The following is a 16,895-nucleotide window of genomic DNA, read 5'->3' on the forward strand; positions in this document are numbered from 1 at the left end:
ACCTATATTCCATGCTTCACGAGCAATTTAAGGGGTTTTCCAGGAGAACGTTGGCTGAACGCAGCTCTGCCCTTTGGCTCCCTCCCCCCACCCGTCTCCATGTCACGGACAGGGTGCCGTCCGGTGTCCCCCGGGGACTCACCTGCGGGCAGCGTGGAGAACTCCACGACAGCCTCCTTCTTCTCCCTCTGCTCCAGCGGCAGCTGCCAGGGCACCTGGTGGGGCCTGGCCAGGACCTTCACCTTGTAGGCCGTGTTGGGCCTGAGGTTGCAGAGCTGGTACTTGTAGCTGGCGGCCTTGACCACGTCCAGCTCCTGCTCGTCCAGAAAGACCACGTGGCTGTAGTTGCTGTTGCTGGGCATCCAGGACAGCTGGGCGGCGGTCTGCGTGATGCCATCCACCCGCAGGTGCAAAGGGGCCACCACCACGTCCTTGCCCACCAGCAGCGTGCACTGCAGCTGGTCCGAGCTGCCCCTGCTCGTGACGCACTGCACCGACACGCGGTAGGTGCGCGCCGCCATGTTGAGCTTCTCCACGAGGGCCTTAGTCCTGCCGGCCAGGGCCAGGCTGCGGCGCGGCTCCTGGTCCACCAGCACCGTGTAGCTGCTCACGGTCCCCCAGCCCGGCGGCACCACCGGCGGCTCCCAGCCCACAATGACACTTTTGGCGAGTTGTTTGATGAGGGTGATTTTCCTAGGGTAAGGCACGACGTCTTCTCCAATATCATCGATGTTCACGTCCAGCGTCCCGACACCGTTGTCAGTGACGCCAATGTCCAGGTGAGGCGGGGAGTGCAGGTCCAGAATGTTCTCCCCTTCCAGGCCGATGCCGGAACGGTTGATGAAGTTCTGATCCTGTTCAGTCCCCAGGGTGCTGAATCGAGACTCGTTGTCCTGGACAAAATCCACAAAGTTGGAGGGCACCAGGCCCCTCTGCCCATCCAGTAGTTCGCCTGTTGGGTACCAGGACAGAGTTATCATCACACGGGAGCCCCGAGGTCCTGCAGGACACTTGGCACTTCCCCCTGATGGGGCCACGGGGCAAGTGACAGGCTTGCAATGGACTTCTCAGCTCTGTGCAGGAATCTGCTGCTTGTCACCTCCTCAGGAGCCCAGGCCGCCGCCTCCCCGCCCCTCCCCAATCCCACCAACTGCTTAACGCCCTCCATCCATCCATCAGCCTGGTTCCTCCGCAGCACCTGTCATGACCTGAACCCACTCAGTTCATTTCCCTTCATCTGTATGCTGACTCCCAGCTGCCGACGGGGACAACGCTCTGTGAGGACAGGGACAGTTGCTGCTCACTACTCAACAGTCACAGGGTGACACCTGGCACAGTCAGTGCACTGACGAACAAATGTGTAAAACGTGGGGTTGGGGGGGGGGCTAAAATCAAACATCTTACTTTTATTTTTGGTTGAGCAATCATACAGAGGAACTACGGTGACATCCCCCCTGCAAGGCGCTGTGTGCAGCTTAATGAGATTCCCAGTGTGTCCATGTTGGGTGGAACAGTGACTATCAATTTGGTGCCACAACCACCTGTAAGTTGAGAGGCAAAAAAAACGCCACCCAACTAGCTCTTGTGGCTACGGGCTGTCGCAGTGGGGACCCCTTTGTATTTTGTGAAATGGTCCAACTTCTGTATGTTCTCTCTATTCAAGGGGCTCAAAAGCCTGCTACAGGCAGAGGCCCGGAGAACTGACAAGTATCTGGAGGGGTTTCAAGGTCGCCGCGGTTTCGGTCATCTGCCAGCACCAGCAGGAGTGGACCATCTCCCTCGTCGCGGTGCCTGCAGAGAGGACTTGCTTGGAGGCGGAGTGACCCAGGAGGCCGGGCACTGCTCCCAGTACAGCCCCCCTGACAGGCACTAAAGCCGGCATTTCATTAGTCCTGGATTCCTCCAGAATAAATGAGGACTCAGTCTGCTCCTCGCCCTACCAAGGGGGTCTGTCTCAAGTAGTCAGTCCTTGCCTTACGGGTGCTCTCTAAACACTGCCTCATTTAGACTCGGGGTGGGGATGGTGGTGGTGATGGTGAGGGCGGTGAGGATGATGGTGATGGCAATGTGATGGTAGTGATGGTGGTGATAGTGAGGGTGATGATGACGACAATAACCCACATAACTGAGCAAGTACTATGCACCAGCCCCACTCCATATCTAGGTCTCATTTACCCTCACAGACCCCCCATAGGTGGGGACTGTTACTGCCTACATTCTACAGCCAGGGAAACTGAGGCATAGACAGGTGATGTAAGCGTCCTGCTGTCACACAAGACAGTGGAGCTCTGAGCTTTGCAGTCTGCCTTTAAGCAGGCCCCTAGAAAATTTATGTGGCACAATGCTTGGCCTGGTGTCAATATTCCAGAGATTCTGGCGAGGGTTTTCTGGCAGCAGCCGTGGGCACACACTTCTACACAGGTGTGCAAACCAGTGATAGTAGTATGTATTTACTTTCCACCAGCCGTGGTGAAATTTTTTGGGCGACTGTCCTCAGCCACCGTCCTTCTGCAGCTCATTTAAGTGACTCGGTCCACTAGCGGGGTTCCACTCATGAATGCTGATGGGGCGGCCCGATCGAATGCCCCGCAGCACCCAACACCAGGCTCGGGCTCCTGTCAGCTCTAAGGCCACTAACTCCACGAGCTCATGACAGAGTACCCTGCCAGTTTCGCAGGAAGTAGTCCTGCTCAGGAAACAGGAAGAAACCAAGACCCTTCTGTTTGTACCAGGCAATTGCAAAGTTGAGGGACGTGAGTGGGGAGCCTCGCTGTGTGAAGCTGCTGGTGCTGTCACATGTCAACCTCAACCTAAAATACAACAGGTTAGGCGGCGTTCACATTCCTGAGTTCAGATTGTGGGAGGTGACCATGAAGGGGGTGATCGGGCAGGACGTGGGGCCAGACCACCAGTGGGTCGTGCCGAGCCAGGTGAGGTCACCTGGATGGCCCTGGCCCTGCCTGAGAGGACGTCGCCTGGCAGCCCCCGAGTGCTGGGCAGTAAGAGGCAGGAGGGAGAGACCCTGTGGGGACGAGAGGGTCCCTCGGCCCATGTGTCTACAGCAGCTACCTGGGAAGCTCTGAAGGTTGATAAGAGTATACTATCTCCACCAAGTGTCACACTAGGAAACGCCACCCAGCCATCAGAAAAGGGAAAACCTGGTAACTCTGAACAGCAGGAAGTCAGAGCAGAGCACCGGGGCAGCCAGGAGTATGTGGGGACCTGGCTCGTCTGGTGGGTGGATCAGCCCATGTGCCAACCGTCGTCACGTTCTAACAGACCTTCAAAGAAACCGTCCTCATCCATGTCCCCATAGACGTAGAGGTATTTCCCCGCCGTGAGGGGCAGCTCGGCCTCTGGGTTCTCATTCGGCCCATCGAAGGGGTTGTAACTAGAGAAAGAAAGAAAACTTGCTCAGTGGTTGCATCGGACAGAGGCTGACCCTAGCTGTTCCCTTGCAGGGTGCCGGGCTAGCACGCTGGCACGCGCTGCTCGCTCCTATTACTTAGAAATTACAGACCTGCATGAGGGCTCGGTGCTAACAAGCTAGTCCTCTGTGCACGCAAAACTCAGGCCACTCACTTCTGGCTACCTCATACAGATTGAAAACAAAAAGACAATACTGAAACCGAGCTGTACATTTGGCATCTTTGCAGCATATGACCATGTGATGATGGAGGCAGAGATTGGAGTGATGTATCTATAAGCCAGGGACACATACAGCCACCAGAAGCTGGAGGAAGCAGGAAGGGTCCCCCGCGGGACCTTCAGGGAACCTCGCGCTGCCGACTCCCCAATTTCTGACTTCTGGCCTCCAGAAACAGGAGAATAAATTCCTGTTGTTTTAAGCCACCAAGTTTGTGACAATCTGGGAAACTAACACACTTTCCAAACTCTTTCCATCAGAACAAACCAAACCCTGTCATCCTCCAAAGCGTGGCTGAGCCGCCTTCTCTCAGGGCCTGGGGGTCACAGGTGTCCCAGACCCACCACCGCACCTGCCCCAGGGCCCCCATGCTCACGGCTCTCAGCGGGTGTGCACAGCATGGCTCTCACCTGTAGCGGGCGACACACAGGTGCACCTTCCCCGAGCCCCTCTGCTTGGAGGTGTTGGAGTCCCGTTCATTGTCCATCTAGTAGACACAAACGACATTTGCGTATGAAGCTTAGAGGCCTGACGTTCTCTGCGGTAAACACGCAGGTGTCTTAGACAGTGGAGCTCCCGCGAGATACTGCTGCCCCGGCCTCAGTCTGGGCCATGAGCTCAGGCACAAAGCGGCCCTCGTGTAGGCTCCTAGGTCCCACAGAGGACGTTTATAAAGGACTCGTGTCCCCACGCCAAGACTGGGCCCGGGGTGAGGGCCCAGGCATGGGACCCTGCGAGGATCCTTGGCCTACATGGACAGACAACGATCTGTGCCCTGTGCCCTCAGGGGCTGCGTCCAAGGAGGGAGGCGGAGGCGCCCACCAAGCTCGTACATCCGGTGGCGCCTAGGGCTTCGGGACACATGCGGGAAGCCTGCCTAGAGGTGACATGGGCTCTTTCCACCCGGCCCCCCACCCCTTCTCTGTGGTATGAGTGCAGAGCACGAGGACGGGAACGGCCATCTCGGGGCGGAGGAGGAGGGGGCTGTCCCGTGCTGGCCACTGGGGCTGCTCCCCGGGGACGGGGACGGGGACTGGGAGCCCGTGCCTGTCCCTCCTCATTCCACTCTGCACGCTGCAGGCGGGGCAGGCTTCACAGGCGGGAGTCAGGCCAGGTCACCCCCTCTTAGACCCGTCAGGGGTCCGCACAACACACGCAGAGCTGCCATGCCTGGGGCCCCAAGTCATCTCCCCACGCCAGCTCCCGACAGCCAGGGCATCTGCTGCGGGCTCCTTCAGCTCGGCCATCTGAGGACGGCCTCCCTCCCCCGTCTCGGCACTTGGGGTTGCGTGGGCTTGCTGCGCTGTGTGCTGGCTGGTTTACAGCCATCCCCCTCCCCAGGAGAACGCCATCTCCAGGAGAGCAAGGGGCCTTCTGTCCACGTGGGGCCCTCACCTCCTGGCGCACAGTAGGTGGTCAATGAAGGCTGGCTGAGGGACTCAACAGGAGTGAGGGAAAGAGCCGGGAAGGGGAGGGTCGGGGGGTAGACATGGCACAGGCAGGCCAGCTGGCCTGCCCGGGCAGCACTCACGTCTAGCTCAAATCTGCATCTTAGGCTTCGGGATCTTGACAGACAGGTGGGCTTGACGGACAGAGGCTCTGGCCTGTCGCTGGGGAGCGGGAGGGACCGGATGTATTCAGCAATGGCAGCGCGGCTTCCCAGGGAGCTCTCCTGACCTGACCAGGACGTTGAGACAATGGGGAAAGGGAGGCAGATGAACTAACAGCACCCTGGTCATCTGCCTTCCCAGTGCCTCTCCCCATCTGTGGCACACCGGCCTCGGGTATCCACCTGGGGACCCACCCAGCCCCCACTCTCAGTGCACACAGGCTGGTCTGACCCACTCCCGCTCCGCCTGCCATCTGGCAGAGTCCACTCCTGGCCGTGACGGTGACTCAGTGGTGATGATGGCTGTGCTGCCCACAATGTGGAAAGGTCCAATCAGAGAGAATTTTGGGGGAGTCCTGGGCACGGAGCCCCCCTTTCCCTGGTTTCCACTGAGGACATGAGGCTCAGTGAGGCTGCGGCCCTGTGATCACCAGGAGCAAGTGTGCCTGAGAAGGGAGCCCGCTCATGGAACGAGGCGGCGACATGGACAGAGGAACGGGGTCCTGCTGACGTGTTGGGAGCCCCTGAAGCTAGAGCTCCGGGCTCTTCGTCTGCTCCAATGACAGAGCCCTCTCTGTCACACCAGCTGAGGGTGGCTGTGCTGTCACTTATGACCCAAAAGATCCTGACACACAAGTATCCAGAGGGCCAGATTTACGGCTGACGGTGTTTCTGACAAGAGACGTGCAGGGACCAAAGCTCTGCCCATGCTGTCCTCACGGGGCCCGAGGCGGCTGCCGAGCCGTGTCCTGGTCACACGGAGGAGGCACCGAGCACTGCGGCCAGGGCCAGCCTGGACGGTCAGCTTACAGCCTAGCATTTGTTTCTGAGGACCCAGATGGGAAATGCAGATGCTTCTTCCTTTCCTGGCTTCTCGGCTGCCCGGCAGGCGGAACGCTCTGCCCAGGTGTCTCACTGCAGCTATCACATCACACGACTTGCTGAGTCCAAATCAGCAAATACCAAGTGACTCAAAATGATGAGACCAGTGTTCCGGCCAAGGCTGCCGCAGCAGTGGCCCCACAGACCCCAGGCCCCCGCCTGACAAAGAGAGCCGCTAGAAGCATCACTGGAATGGAGGATTGATGCTGAAACGACACGGGGTCCCCTGCTCAGAAGTCAGGTCCTGGAGGGCAGGGGCCGCGGTCTGTTCCCAGTCAGTGCCCCCAACGCTCACAACTCCAGATGACAAGTCCCAGCGGGAGCGCAGGAACTGTTTGCTGAAGGAGCAGAGTCACCGAGGCCTCAAAAAACTGGCAGAGAGCAGGGCCTGGCCACAGACCAGCACGGCTTCTCCAGGCAACGCAGGGCGTCACCCTGACACACGGCTTGTCCGGGCCAACGACCCATGAGTGGAAGTGACATGTCCCACTTTGGGGCAGACGCCTTTTTTGAGCCGGTGTGTGATTTGCTATTTCCTTTCCCTGCGACGGAATGTTCTAGACAGAGAAGGCTGTTTCCCAGCATTCCCGGGAAGAAGGCAACATGGAGCCAGCTCCCTGGCCAGCCTGAGATGTTCATGGAGCAAAGTCAAGTTCCCAGCCCCCGAGGTTTGGGGATGTCGATCACTGTGGCAGAACCTGGGCCACGCATGCTGACTGCCACGCGACACAGCCAACGCCGGGGTGACCTCACCAACGAGGTGACATGACATAGGAGAGACATGACATAGGAGAGTCACCTCGGTCACGTCTCTCTTAAACAAATTCAGTCTCTAGGGAAAGACAGCTTAGTAAGTGTGGGGGATTCCGCCCGCCGCTCTGTCCCATGTGTCACTGGCGCCCTGGCCCATGTGTCACCACGGCTCTCCTCTGTGATTCAATGCCTCGAGGTAAGTATTTTCTGGAAAATATGGCCGCTAAGCCCCGTCAATGGCTCTGCCTGCTCCAGTGCTGGAAGGAAGGCGGCTGGCAGGGCGAAACCTCCCCCTGGGGTTCCGGGACAACTTCCCAGGCCTGGGGGTCACCTCGGGCCCTTCCTGGTGCTCCCCCACCCCCGGGCCCAGTGGCCCCGGGCAGGCGGAGTCTGAGGGAACAAGTCCTTCCGGCTCCTGTGCTGGCCCTGCCATCCTCTCTGCCACCACCTCCCCGCTCAGCCTCTCTGAGCAAAGCGAGGAGCCAGCCCGGCAGCTGACTTCCCATGTTGCTCACCCTTCAAGGGGCTCTGCCTTTTGTGGCCATGGAGGGGTCTCGGGGAGGGCTCGGGGCTGCAGGGGCTCTGGCACAGCAAGGCTGAGGCGAGGCTGCTGCCCAGGGTGCACGGGCCTGCCAGTGGGGCCGCTTGGGTAACCGTTTATTAAATGAGCAGGGTGGGCAGGGGCAGGGGCTCCTCCAGACGGCCAGGCAGAGCCCTGCACCAGCCGGCCGAGTCTGCCGCCGGGGTCTGCACGGTGCTCTTGGGGGAGACACAGTGCTGCTCGGGCCTTGCTGTTTTGTTCTTGGGGTCCTTTTCCCACCACTGTGACTCGGCTCCCTTTTCCTGTATCTGTCTTGACACCGATTCCCTCCCAGGGACCCGCGAGTTTTCGCCAGGATCACGCGCGTATGTGCTCTGCAGAAGACCCCACACCAGGCTCGGGCCTGCTGTGCTTAGAAGGTCCCGGCTGCATCTGGGGACTCAGTTTTCACAACGCCCCCCGCAATGACGTGCAGGGCTCCCTGCGTGACGAGCTGCTTCCCGTAACCACACTGCACGGCCACGGCAGCAAACCCAACACCGGCCTTCCTTCTGCATCTGGGAAGCTGATGCGTGCCAGGCCGAGGTGCCCACACGAGCAGCCCTGGTAAAAGCCTGGCACTGTGCCCACATGTGCCTGCATGGTCTGCTGCCCGGGAGGCACTCTGTGGAGCCTCCTGGGACGGTGCGCCCACGGGACGCCTGCACGGGGGTCCCGCAGGCGCCCGTCTCCTTCCTGACTGACCCGACCGTGGCCCTGGGCCCTGTCGCTGTCACAGATCTCAGCCATGAGCACATGCTGGGTCCTGAGACTCACAGGCTCGGGGTTTAGGGACCCTGAAAACCATGGGCTGGCCAAAATTATATGACCGTCCAACCAAAAAACCTTTCTCCATCTGAGAAGAGCCAAGACTGCCTCACCCCTTCTTGTCCTACAGCTTTCGCAGCTCAAACATCCCTTCCTGGAAGTGGCCTCCCCTGACCAGCCCACTAAGTGGCCCCGGGTCACTTTCTGCTTTGTCACCTGGGCCCCCCACATCTGAGTGGGGGCCACCCAGTCATCCATCTGTCTACCTGTTTCCTTCTCCGCCCACCGAGCAGGGTGCACACAGGCCTGGCCCTCTGGCTCACATCAGCCCACGTGTGTCACGTGCTCAGAACACGTGTGGGGGGACGTTCAGACCCCCCCTTCCCTCTGTCCTGTTTGCACAGCCCCTTGCATTCTATCTCGTGCTTGAGTAGGAAAGATAAGAACAGGGAGAAAACTACAAGTTCTCTCTCTCATGGAATTCCCAAGGGGGTTCTGACACGCGTCTCCCCTACACTGTCAGGTGGACGTGACCATGACCCCGTAGCCTGTGCTGCAGGGTGAACTGTCAGTGGGGAGAGGCCCCTTGCTGAGCAGGGCTTTTCCCACACCAAACCGGACACCTTCGAGGACGGTCATTTAATGCTGCTGTCACCATTTGCCTGAGTGAAGACAAACCACCCCCCGACGGCACACCAAGTTAAACACCCTGCTCCCCACTCTGCCTCCTCAACAGATCTGACGGACGGGGGTTGCCCTTCTCCCCTTGCTGTGCATACAGTTCCAGGCACACCCCCACGCCATGAGGAGGCTGCGGGGGTGAAAGCAGGGGGAGCAGCTGGCAGCCCAGCACAGGGGTGGCCGGGATCCCTCTCAGCTGTGACCCCCACCAGGGTCTCAGCCTTGCCTGTCTGTGGAATGGGGCTCAGGACAGCACCGACAGACACTGCCAGGGTCACGCTTGTGACATCCATCCAGGGTTCAGAGCAGAGCAGAACGCCAGGCGAGCTTGATGTCGGCCCAAGTCGGGGTCACTGACTGCTTCCCAGACACGAGCTGTGCACACCTGGAGGGGGTGGGGGTCGCTGGCCACCCCTTCTCCCCCCAGGCCCAGGCTGGAGGGGTCCAGGCACTCACCTGCACCGATGGAGGGGGCTATTCCATTCACGAGCTGTGGGAAAGGCTTGCTGGGGGTCGAGGGGACGTCCGCAGAGGCCCCGGGGCTGCCACCCAGCAGGTCGACGTGGCCCGCGTGCTGCCGGAACTTGTGCAGGTCCCGCGACAACAAGCGGAACTGCTCGCTCTGTGCCCGGCACTTCTCCTCCAGCTCCCGCACCTTGCACTGCGGAGAGGCACACACAGCCCGTCAGCGGGCGCCGGGAGGTGGGCACACGTGTGGGTGAGCGCCGTGTCCGCGTGCGCGTCAGTGTGCGCGTGTGTGCGTGCGTGTGGCGGGCTGCCACCTCACTCCATGTGGAAACTCATAGAACCAAGCTTCCCACGCAGCCTGGCCGCTGGCCAAGTTCCCTTCCAGGGTGAACGTGGGGACCACAGGTGCCAAGAAATCCTGCGAACATTCAGACCCCAGCCAAGTTGCATGGTGCCGGCTGTGTGTGCAGCCCAGGCACTTTGCGGTTGGCACGCCTCGCCGTGGCTGTTTGAAACGTGGCGTGTGAGGCGGTGACGCAGCCCAGACTTGGGGACAGCCCAACTGCTAACCCACTGACACGCTGTTTTCCAGGGGACGCCCGCCCCGGGTGCTGCAGAACCTCAGAGAACACCGCTTTGGCAATGAAGGGAAATTCTACCTGCGTGCTGGCGGCAGCATGGTGCCACCGCAGACACCTGGAGATGTCTCAGGGACACACGTCAGGCCAGGGTGGCCCACAGCCACTCCTGCTCTCTCTGGTTCCTGCCCGGCTCCCCCCGCGCCCCCCAGCTTACGCCCAGGCTGCATGCCATCCACTCTCACTGGGTGGGTCTGAGCGAGTCACTGTCCCCTCCCCAGATACGCATGGACTACACGTCCTGTCCTGGTACAGAAACAGGCTTTGTGCCCCGCTGGGCGCCCATGTCACACACGGGCCCATGGAGGGTCCCCTCCATCCCCTCGCCCTGCAGTGCTGTCTTCGCGGCACCGACCGCCCCCCACATTTCACTAGCTTTCCGATTACTTCTCGTCTGTCTCCAAGACCACACGGTAAACACCAAGCCTTTGCTTTCTGGTTCCCCGAGACTGCCTCAGTGCTCTGCACAGAATTGGCACATAGTAGGTGCTCAGTAAATGCTTGCTGGATCAGTGAAAACAGGGACCCCGATTTGCAGGCGTCAAGTTCCCAGTGGCAGTGGCCCGTTTTGTCTGCATGGACGTCCCTGCGTGGCTCCGGCTCTCAAGGAAACCCCCATCCGCTGGGCTGACGGTTCCGTGCTGTCTGGCTCCTCCCACGGAAATGGCAGCTCCGCGAGGGCAGGAACTTTTGTCGCTTCCTTCCTGCTGTGTCCCCAGCGCTTGGAAGAGGACTTGGTAGCAGCTGGCATTTAGCAGACGTCTGGTTTCACAGTTTGCGTGGGAATCAGGAGTCACAGGGACGGTGACAGACTGACCCTCAGCCTGCTTGAAGGGCCAGCTGACACACTCGTCCCTGTCCTGTCCCCAGCACCGGCTTTAAGCTTCCCAGCTCCTTCGTCCAGAATCAAGTGCTATTTATGTCTGAGATCACAGGTTTCCAAAAATAAACCTAACAAATCCCAAACCTATGATTAAGTTTTTCGATTCATTAAAAAAGGATCAGCAGGATTCTTCTTTTAAAAAGCTGAATGAGCTCAGCTATGATCGCTGTCTCCACCAAGGGAGGTACAGGTGGGGACAGCGTCAGGCCGCCTCCCGCCCCTCTGTCCCGTTGGGGATGCACAGGGTCTGGGGAATAGCTCTGACCCCAGAGCAGGGTAGCAGGGCAGAGGCCTCCTGGCCAAGGGCAGCGGCTGTCCCCGCCCAGCCCTAATGACAAGCTGTGTGGTCCAGGCCAGAGTTGTGGGCCCATGGAGGGCAGGCAGGGACCTCAGACGGGACAACCACCAACGACCCAGCATCAGAGGAGCCCTGAGCTCAGTTGGGTGGGCCAGGCGCGTGGCAGGTGCGCAGGTGGTGTGCACATGCTCACAAACACCAGTTCATTCCCACGTGCATTAGAAACACGCGGCTGGCACGTCAGAGCCTCGGTGCCGTGTGTGCATCAAGTGAGCAAAACAGCAAATGGACTTGTCACTTATGCACCGTTCTCGGAGTGACACCATGATCGTGGTGAAGAACAGATCACTGGCTGTTGGGGTTCTAGGCTGCCGGAGGGTGTGCCGATGAAGGGGTGCCCTGAGCATCTTTGGGGTGATGGACCATGTGTTACGTGCAAGCGGGCCCCACAGGGAGAACAAGTATGAGAATCGGGACATCCAAACAAGGGCTGCAGTGGGCGAGGGGCACTGTGCACACACCGGTGTCCTGGTTTGGACAGTGCACTGCGGTCAGATGAGACGCGTCTTTGGGGGCCGAGTGAAGGACACCGTGGAACAACCTATTTGGAAACTTCTTGTGAACCTCAGGTTATTTCAAAATGGAGTTTGAAAAAGGGAACAGATTTAAAGAAAATATGAGAAAATAATGTTGGTGGCATGCAGATACGGTGAAAATCGCGAAGGCAGGGCATGAATGGCCGGTGTGTGGGGACCTCACACCAGATGAAGGGGTCTTCCTGAGCCTGAACTGGGGGTTCGGGTCCGATGCACATGCGAGACAGAGGCCCACAGGACGGGGCCCTGTGACTTGATCTGCTGGGGAGGGACGCTGGCGGACAGCCTGCTCCCAGCCAGCCCTGCAGGATCTCGGCCGTAACAGGGCAGCCAGGGGTCCTGCAGGGTGGCGGGATGGCAGGGCCTCTCACGAGCTACTACGAACGCCGTCTCCTCGGCGCCCACTGCGGGCAGGGCCCAGGGCCCACACTCCCTGAGCGCTCTCTCGGGCACTCCTTCCAAGAGCGTTTCTTTGTTCAGGGGGCCCCTTCACTGATAAGGACTGCGACACAGTCCCCCGGCAGCTAGCTCAGAATATGCCTGTAGAAACGACTGCTGGCTCTGATGTGACTGACATCAGACCATCGGTGTAAACTGGACATCCACAGGGGCTGGTGTGGAGGATGCCAACGAGAAGGAAACAGGGAAAACCCACAGGAAACCGGGGAATGTGGTGAACAGGGCGTCCAGACCCACTGGGGCCAAACTTCCAGTCTTCCAAGAGAAGCACTGAATCTTCATTTTAACATAAAATCTCTCCATTTTTCATTGCTGATGAGTATTTCAAAGGCTTGTAAACAGTGTGGCTGACAAGGCCCACCTAGACGTGGACATGGCCTATGGCCGCTGTTCTGATTCTGCTCTAGGTGGACACGTGGGTGGTGTCCAGGCACCAGCTAGGTCAGGTGGGCCTGGAAGGCCCTCATGGCCCCGGTGGTGGCCTCCAGCTGTACCCACAAAAGTCCTGGCACCCAGGATGATCCCCAGAGCGTCTGGGCTCGGGGCGCTGGGAGCGGCAATTTACGATCTTTCTAGCTGGAGAGTGCGAGTCCCACAGAGGCGGACTTCGGCTTTGGGGCAGTCAGTCGCCGATCTGCAGATCCCACCCCAGGATGGGCCGTGTAGACGTCAGGACAGCTTTGCACCCCAGGCGGCAGCCCCACAGACGTCTGCCATCCGCATCCCCGTTGATGTCTGGCTTGCTCAGCAGTAGGGCCGGTATCAGGAAAACACTGGTGAAATGATCAGCTTTTCTCTCCACGTGATGAGTGGGAGAAACGGGCAGCCATTGGTGAAACTAGAGAAATTCAAGACACATGGACTGCCTCAAGAATCTTAGCGCTGCCCCAGGGTGCTCCTGGATGGCTCCACGGCTGGGTCTCTGAAAGGTGCCGTGTCCAGATATTGAGTCCGTGGATTCCTGGCGCCCAAGGCCACCAGAGCCAGGCCCGGAAAGCTGACGTTCTCCCTCGGGAAAGCCTTCCATAGGAGCTGGTGATGGGCACTGCCCACAGCGCAGGCCGGGGGCTCGCGGAGCCCCAGCACAGACACGTGTTCTCGCCGCCTCTCAATCACTGTTTGCTTCACACGTCTGCACGCGGGACAATTTCGTTATTAAAAAAATCTGAGTCGGGTCATCACACCTAATTGTTTGCACCTGTCTCCAGTTAGGCGCGTCTCTTCCGGGTATCAGAGGAGACAGCTTCAAGGCAGCTTCCAGATGCCTTTCACACTTGTTTCAGGGGTAAAATGGTCAGAACAGGGAGCTGAGGGCTGGGGACCCAGATCCCAGCAGGCCATAGCACAGGTGAGTGTCCCCTCAGGGAACTCCTGGGGCTTCTGTGCTGTTTCCTCTCCAGGGGCGTCCAGAGCACAGCCTCCTGGCTTGGCTGACACTGGCTGGCGCAGCCTGCAAGGCTGACGCCCAGCCCAGCGACTCGGTAAATGTCTGGTGGCCCGAGTCACCAGCAGACAGAAGTGCCACTAAACGGTGCAGAGGGAATGCAGCAGCCCATGGTTTGGCATCAGTATTTATTCCAGGCCTCCTGGCTGGGTGGTCCCCTGGCTGAGTGACCCTCTGGCTGTGTGGTCAGATGGGCAGGGGGAACCAGGCCCGTGTGAGCTGACCTGGCCCCTTCGGGTCTCCAGCCCTCGCCCCACGTCCCCCCGAGCAGCCGCCTGCCACCTGCCACAGCATGAGAAGGCAGAAGCATTGCGTCCTGACTGCTCTGGGGACAGATGATGCAGTCATCGGGCAAGTGAGCTATAACTGGAACCAACAGCGGAGACTTGCAAATTTGGATGCGGGTATTTATAAAAACGAAAGCCAACGCATCCAGACAGATGCCGGCCAGCACGCCCAGGTCCCTTAGACTTCTAGCTTCAGGAAGGGCAGCCGGCGAGTGGGCGCCATGACCCAAGACCACTGTCCCAGCCAGGACAGCTTGAAAGGGAAGGGCCACTGTGAATAATCGTGCCAGAACAGCCAATCCAGGGGATGCCCCGGGCAACCTGGGTCACCCTGCACAGCAGCGAGTTGCCTTTACATGCAAACAAGGGTTGCGATGATATTCATCATTTGCTAAGCACCTACTATGTGCCGAGCCCTGCCGGAAGCTTTGTGTGCATTGTCGCCGATGGTCAGAGAGGCTCCGTGGGGCTAAGTTGGCATGAGCCCAGCGAGGGACATGAGGCCACAACGGACTAAAGGCCAAGGTCACACACCCCGTGAGTGGCAGGATGGACGCAGGTCTCTGCCTCCGGGCTTGAGCTCGGCCCCCTCCATCACTCAGGGGCCATGAGGCAGAGTCACATCAGCTCATGAGCCTCCGTTTCCTCAGCTATGCAGTGGGTGCCGTGTGCCTTCCGGTCCTCCGTCAGCAGGAGCTAAGCCCTTCCACCCTCTGTGGGCAAAGTCCCCACAGGGACACTGCCAGAGGACGGGCGCTGCCCCCTCAGTCACCCCACGCTTTGTCACACTTAGTTTTCAGCGAAGTGTGACAGTACCTTTGAGCCCATCAGCACTCCCTGCTTATCTTCAGTGAGAGACACGGGGGCTCCCTCAACACTTTTTCAGGGTGATCCCCAGTTAAGGAGAGCTTTTCAATGCCTGGGCTACACTCGCCCTGTGTTGGCCACACCCGCGATGAAAACACACACAGAAAAGCCACACCAGTTCATCGGAACAGACTCCGAGTTCCAGGTCCTTCACAGGACATGCAGTCTGGACACTGAAATGTAACCGAGGAGTGGCCGAGGGGAGAATGTGGGAAGTGGAGATTTCCAGCTACTTAATGTTTTGCATTCTGCGATCTGTACAGCTTCAGCACCATTAAAGCACAAGTGTCTTAGACGTTTTCTCTGGTTCATATGATTAATGGGTTCATTAAGCATCCAATTGGAGCACAGTGAGTTCGAGGCTGGTGGGCCTAGGTCCTTAGCATGTTCCCGTTTCGGTACAGATGTGTGTTTGTCATACGGGTGCTGTGTGCACAGAGAAGATGGGACCTCAGGACCCCCGAACTGCCCGCTGACTACCTGCTGCCCTCGGTGCCTGCGGACGAAGGAGTCAGTTTGTCCTGGGACAGCTGAAATCCCAAATGTGGAGCATGCACATTGGTTTCTTTGTCTCCACCCACCTCCTGTCCCTGCGGGGACTCATGGGCTCTGGTAGCTAAGGCCACTCCTAGGGGTGGGGGCGGAGACCCCTGTGCATACCACAATCCCTGAAGAAGGACAACGCCTGAGGGACACAGGATGCAAAACATTAAGTATAATCTTTATCCCCTCTCAGATTCTCAACTTGGCTAACGTTCTGTCACGCTTGAGTGTCCCAACGGCAGTGTCTCGTATGGACCCCAGAGCTCAGCGAGGCAGACACAGTGCCATGGGGCCACCGCAGTGGCTTCACCTGCACCCAGGAGCCTGCACTTCCTGCTTCTCCCGCACTGAAGTCGGGCCGTGACACCAGCTCGGGCCAATGGCCCGTAAGCAGAGGTGACACTTGCCGCTTCTGTAGCTGAGGCACAGAAGAGCAGGTATGGGCTGGGCTCCCCATGACACCTCTCCTGTACACGGACACAGATGCACAGGTGCAACGTTCAGGCGCCTGTTCTGATGACCGACCCAATTCTGGCCTCTCAGTCGGGCTGTCAATCACGTGACTGGCCCAGCGCTCACAGCTCCTCCCTGTGGTCATCTGAGTTCACGGAACTCTTCTCCCAGCCTGAAGGTTACAGCTGTGGCAGAAAATGGGAAGCCAGGTTCGCTGGGCCTACTCAACACTTCAGAGACCAGAGGCTAGTGTCCCAAGGTCCAGATGAAAGCCCGTCCCCTCGGGGGTGGGGGGGTTCCGGAAGCAGCTACTCAGCCCTCCCCCGACCCACTGTTGGAAGAAGAGGGGGTTGAGCAGGCCCAGGGAGCGAGGCTTCTCCATTCACAGGAAAGCACCACCAAGCACAGGAAAGCACCACCAAGCACAGGAAAGCACCACAAGCACAGGGAGCACCCCCAGGCACAGGGAGCACCCCCGGGGAACAGGGAGCACCCCAGGCACAGGGAGCACCCTGCCTTCAAATACCTGCATGCTGTCCAAGGTGCTCTGGGCGAAGCCACAAGACACAGCGCAGGAAGACGTGTGAATAAAAGGACACGGTCTCAGCACATCGCACTGCCTGCCCCTTTCAAATCAAAGCGTGCTACGGCCATTACCGCATGTCAAGGCATGCACTGCCACCAGCAACGGTGACAGGACCCCAGCAGGGCTGTCGCAGTGGCAGCTCAGAAGGCGAATTAGAACAACACAGACCATCAAATCAGCGGGCTGCGGGCAATTGGCGAGAAGACACTGCACTTGCCCCCAGGAGATGATGCAAATTAAAGTGCAGCACGTGCCCCGGGCAAGGAGAGCAGTGGTTTTTCAGGGACACATGTGGCCAATTGGAGGTCTGCTGCCATCCTCCCAGCTTATGTTTCCCAACTGCTATTTATCACACTCACCCCTACAGATATTCATTAGCTAATGGACGCTTTCAAAAAATCAATCTTAATATATATGGAACCTTTTCCCGTGGGAGAAATAGATTTTAAAAGGC

The 16,895-nt window shown here is 58.9% G+C and overlaps 1 protein-coding gene across 1 annotated transcript in view; it reads right to left on the minus strand.

The window, feature by feature from the left end:
- Positions 1-16,895, minus strand: part of RIMBP2 (RIMS binding protein 2) — an 86,227-nt gene that overhangs the window by 33,928 nt on the left and 35,404 nt on the right. Inside the window, exons 6-11 of the mRNA XM_019668945.1 lie at positions 16,382-16,402; positions 9,376-9,580; positions 5,178-5,323; positions 4,057-4,133; positions 3,282-3,391; positions 143-952 (exon numbers count right to left, since the gene is read on the minus strand). Of these exons, the coding sequence (XP_019524490.1) occupies positions 143-952; positions 3,282-3,391; positions 4,057-4,133; positions 5,178-5,323; positions 9,376-9,580; positions 16,382-16,402 (1,369 nt within the window). The remainder of the gene's footprint in view (positions 1-142; positions 953-3,281; positions 3,392-4,056; positions 4,134-5,177; positions 5,324-9,375; positions 9,581-16,381; positions 16,403-16,895) is intronic.

This window comes from Hipposideros armiger, unplaced genomic scaffold, assembly GCF_001890085.2.
Source record: "Hipposideros armiger isolate ML-2016 unplaced genomic scaffold, ASM189008v1 scaffold_544, whole genome shotgun sequence".
Lineage (NCBI taxonomy): Eukaryota > Metazoa > Chordata > Mammalia > Chiroptera > Hipposideridae > Hipposideros > Hipposideros armiger.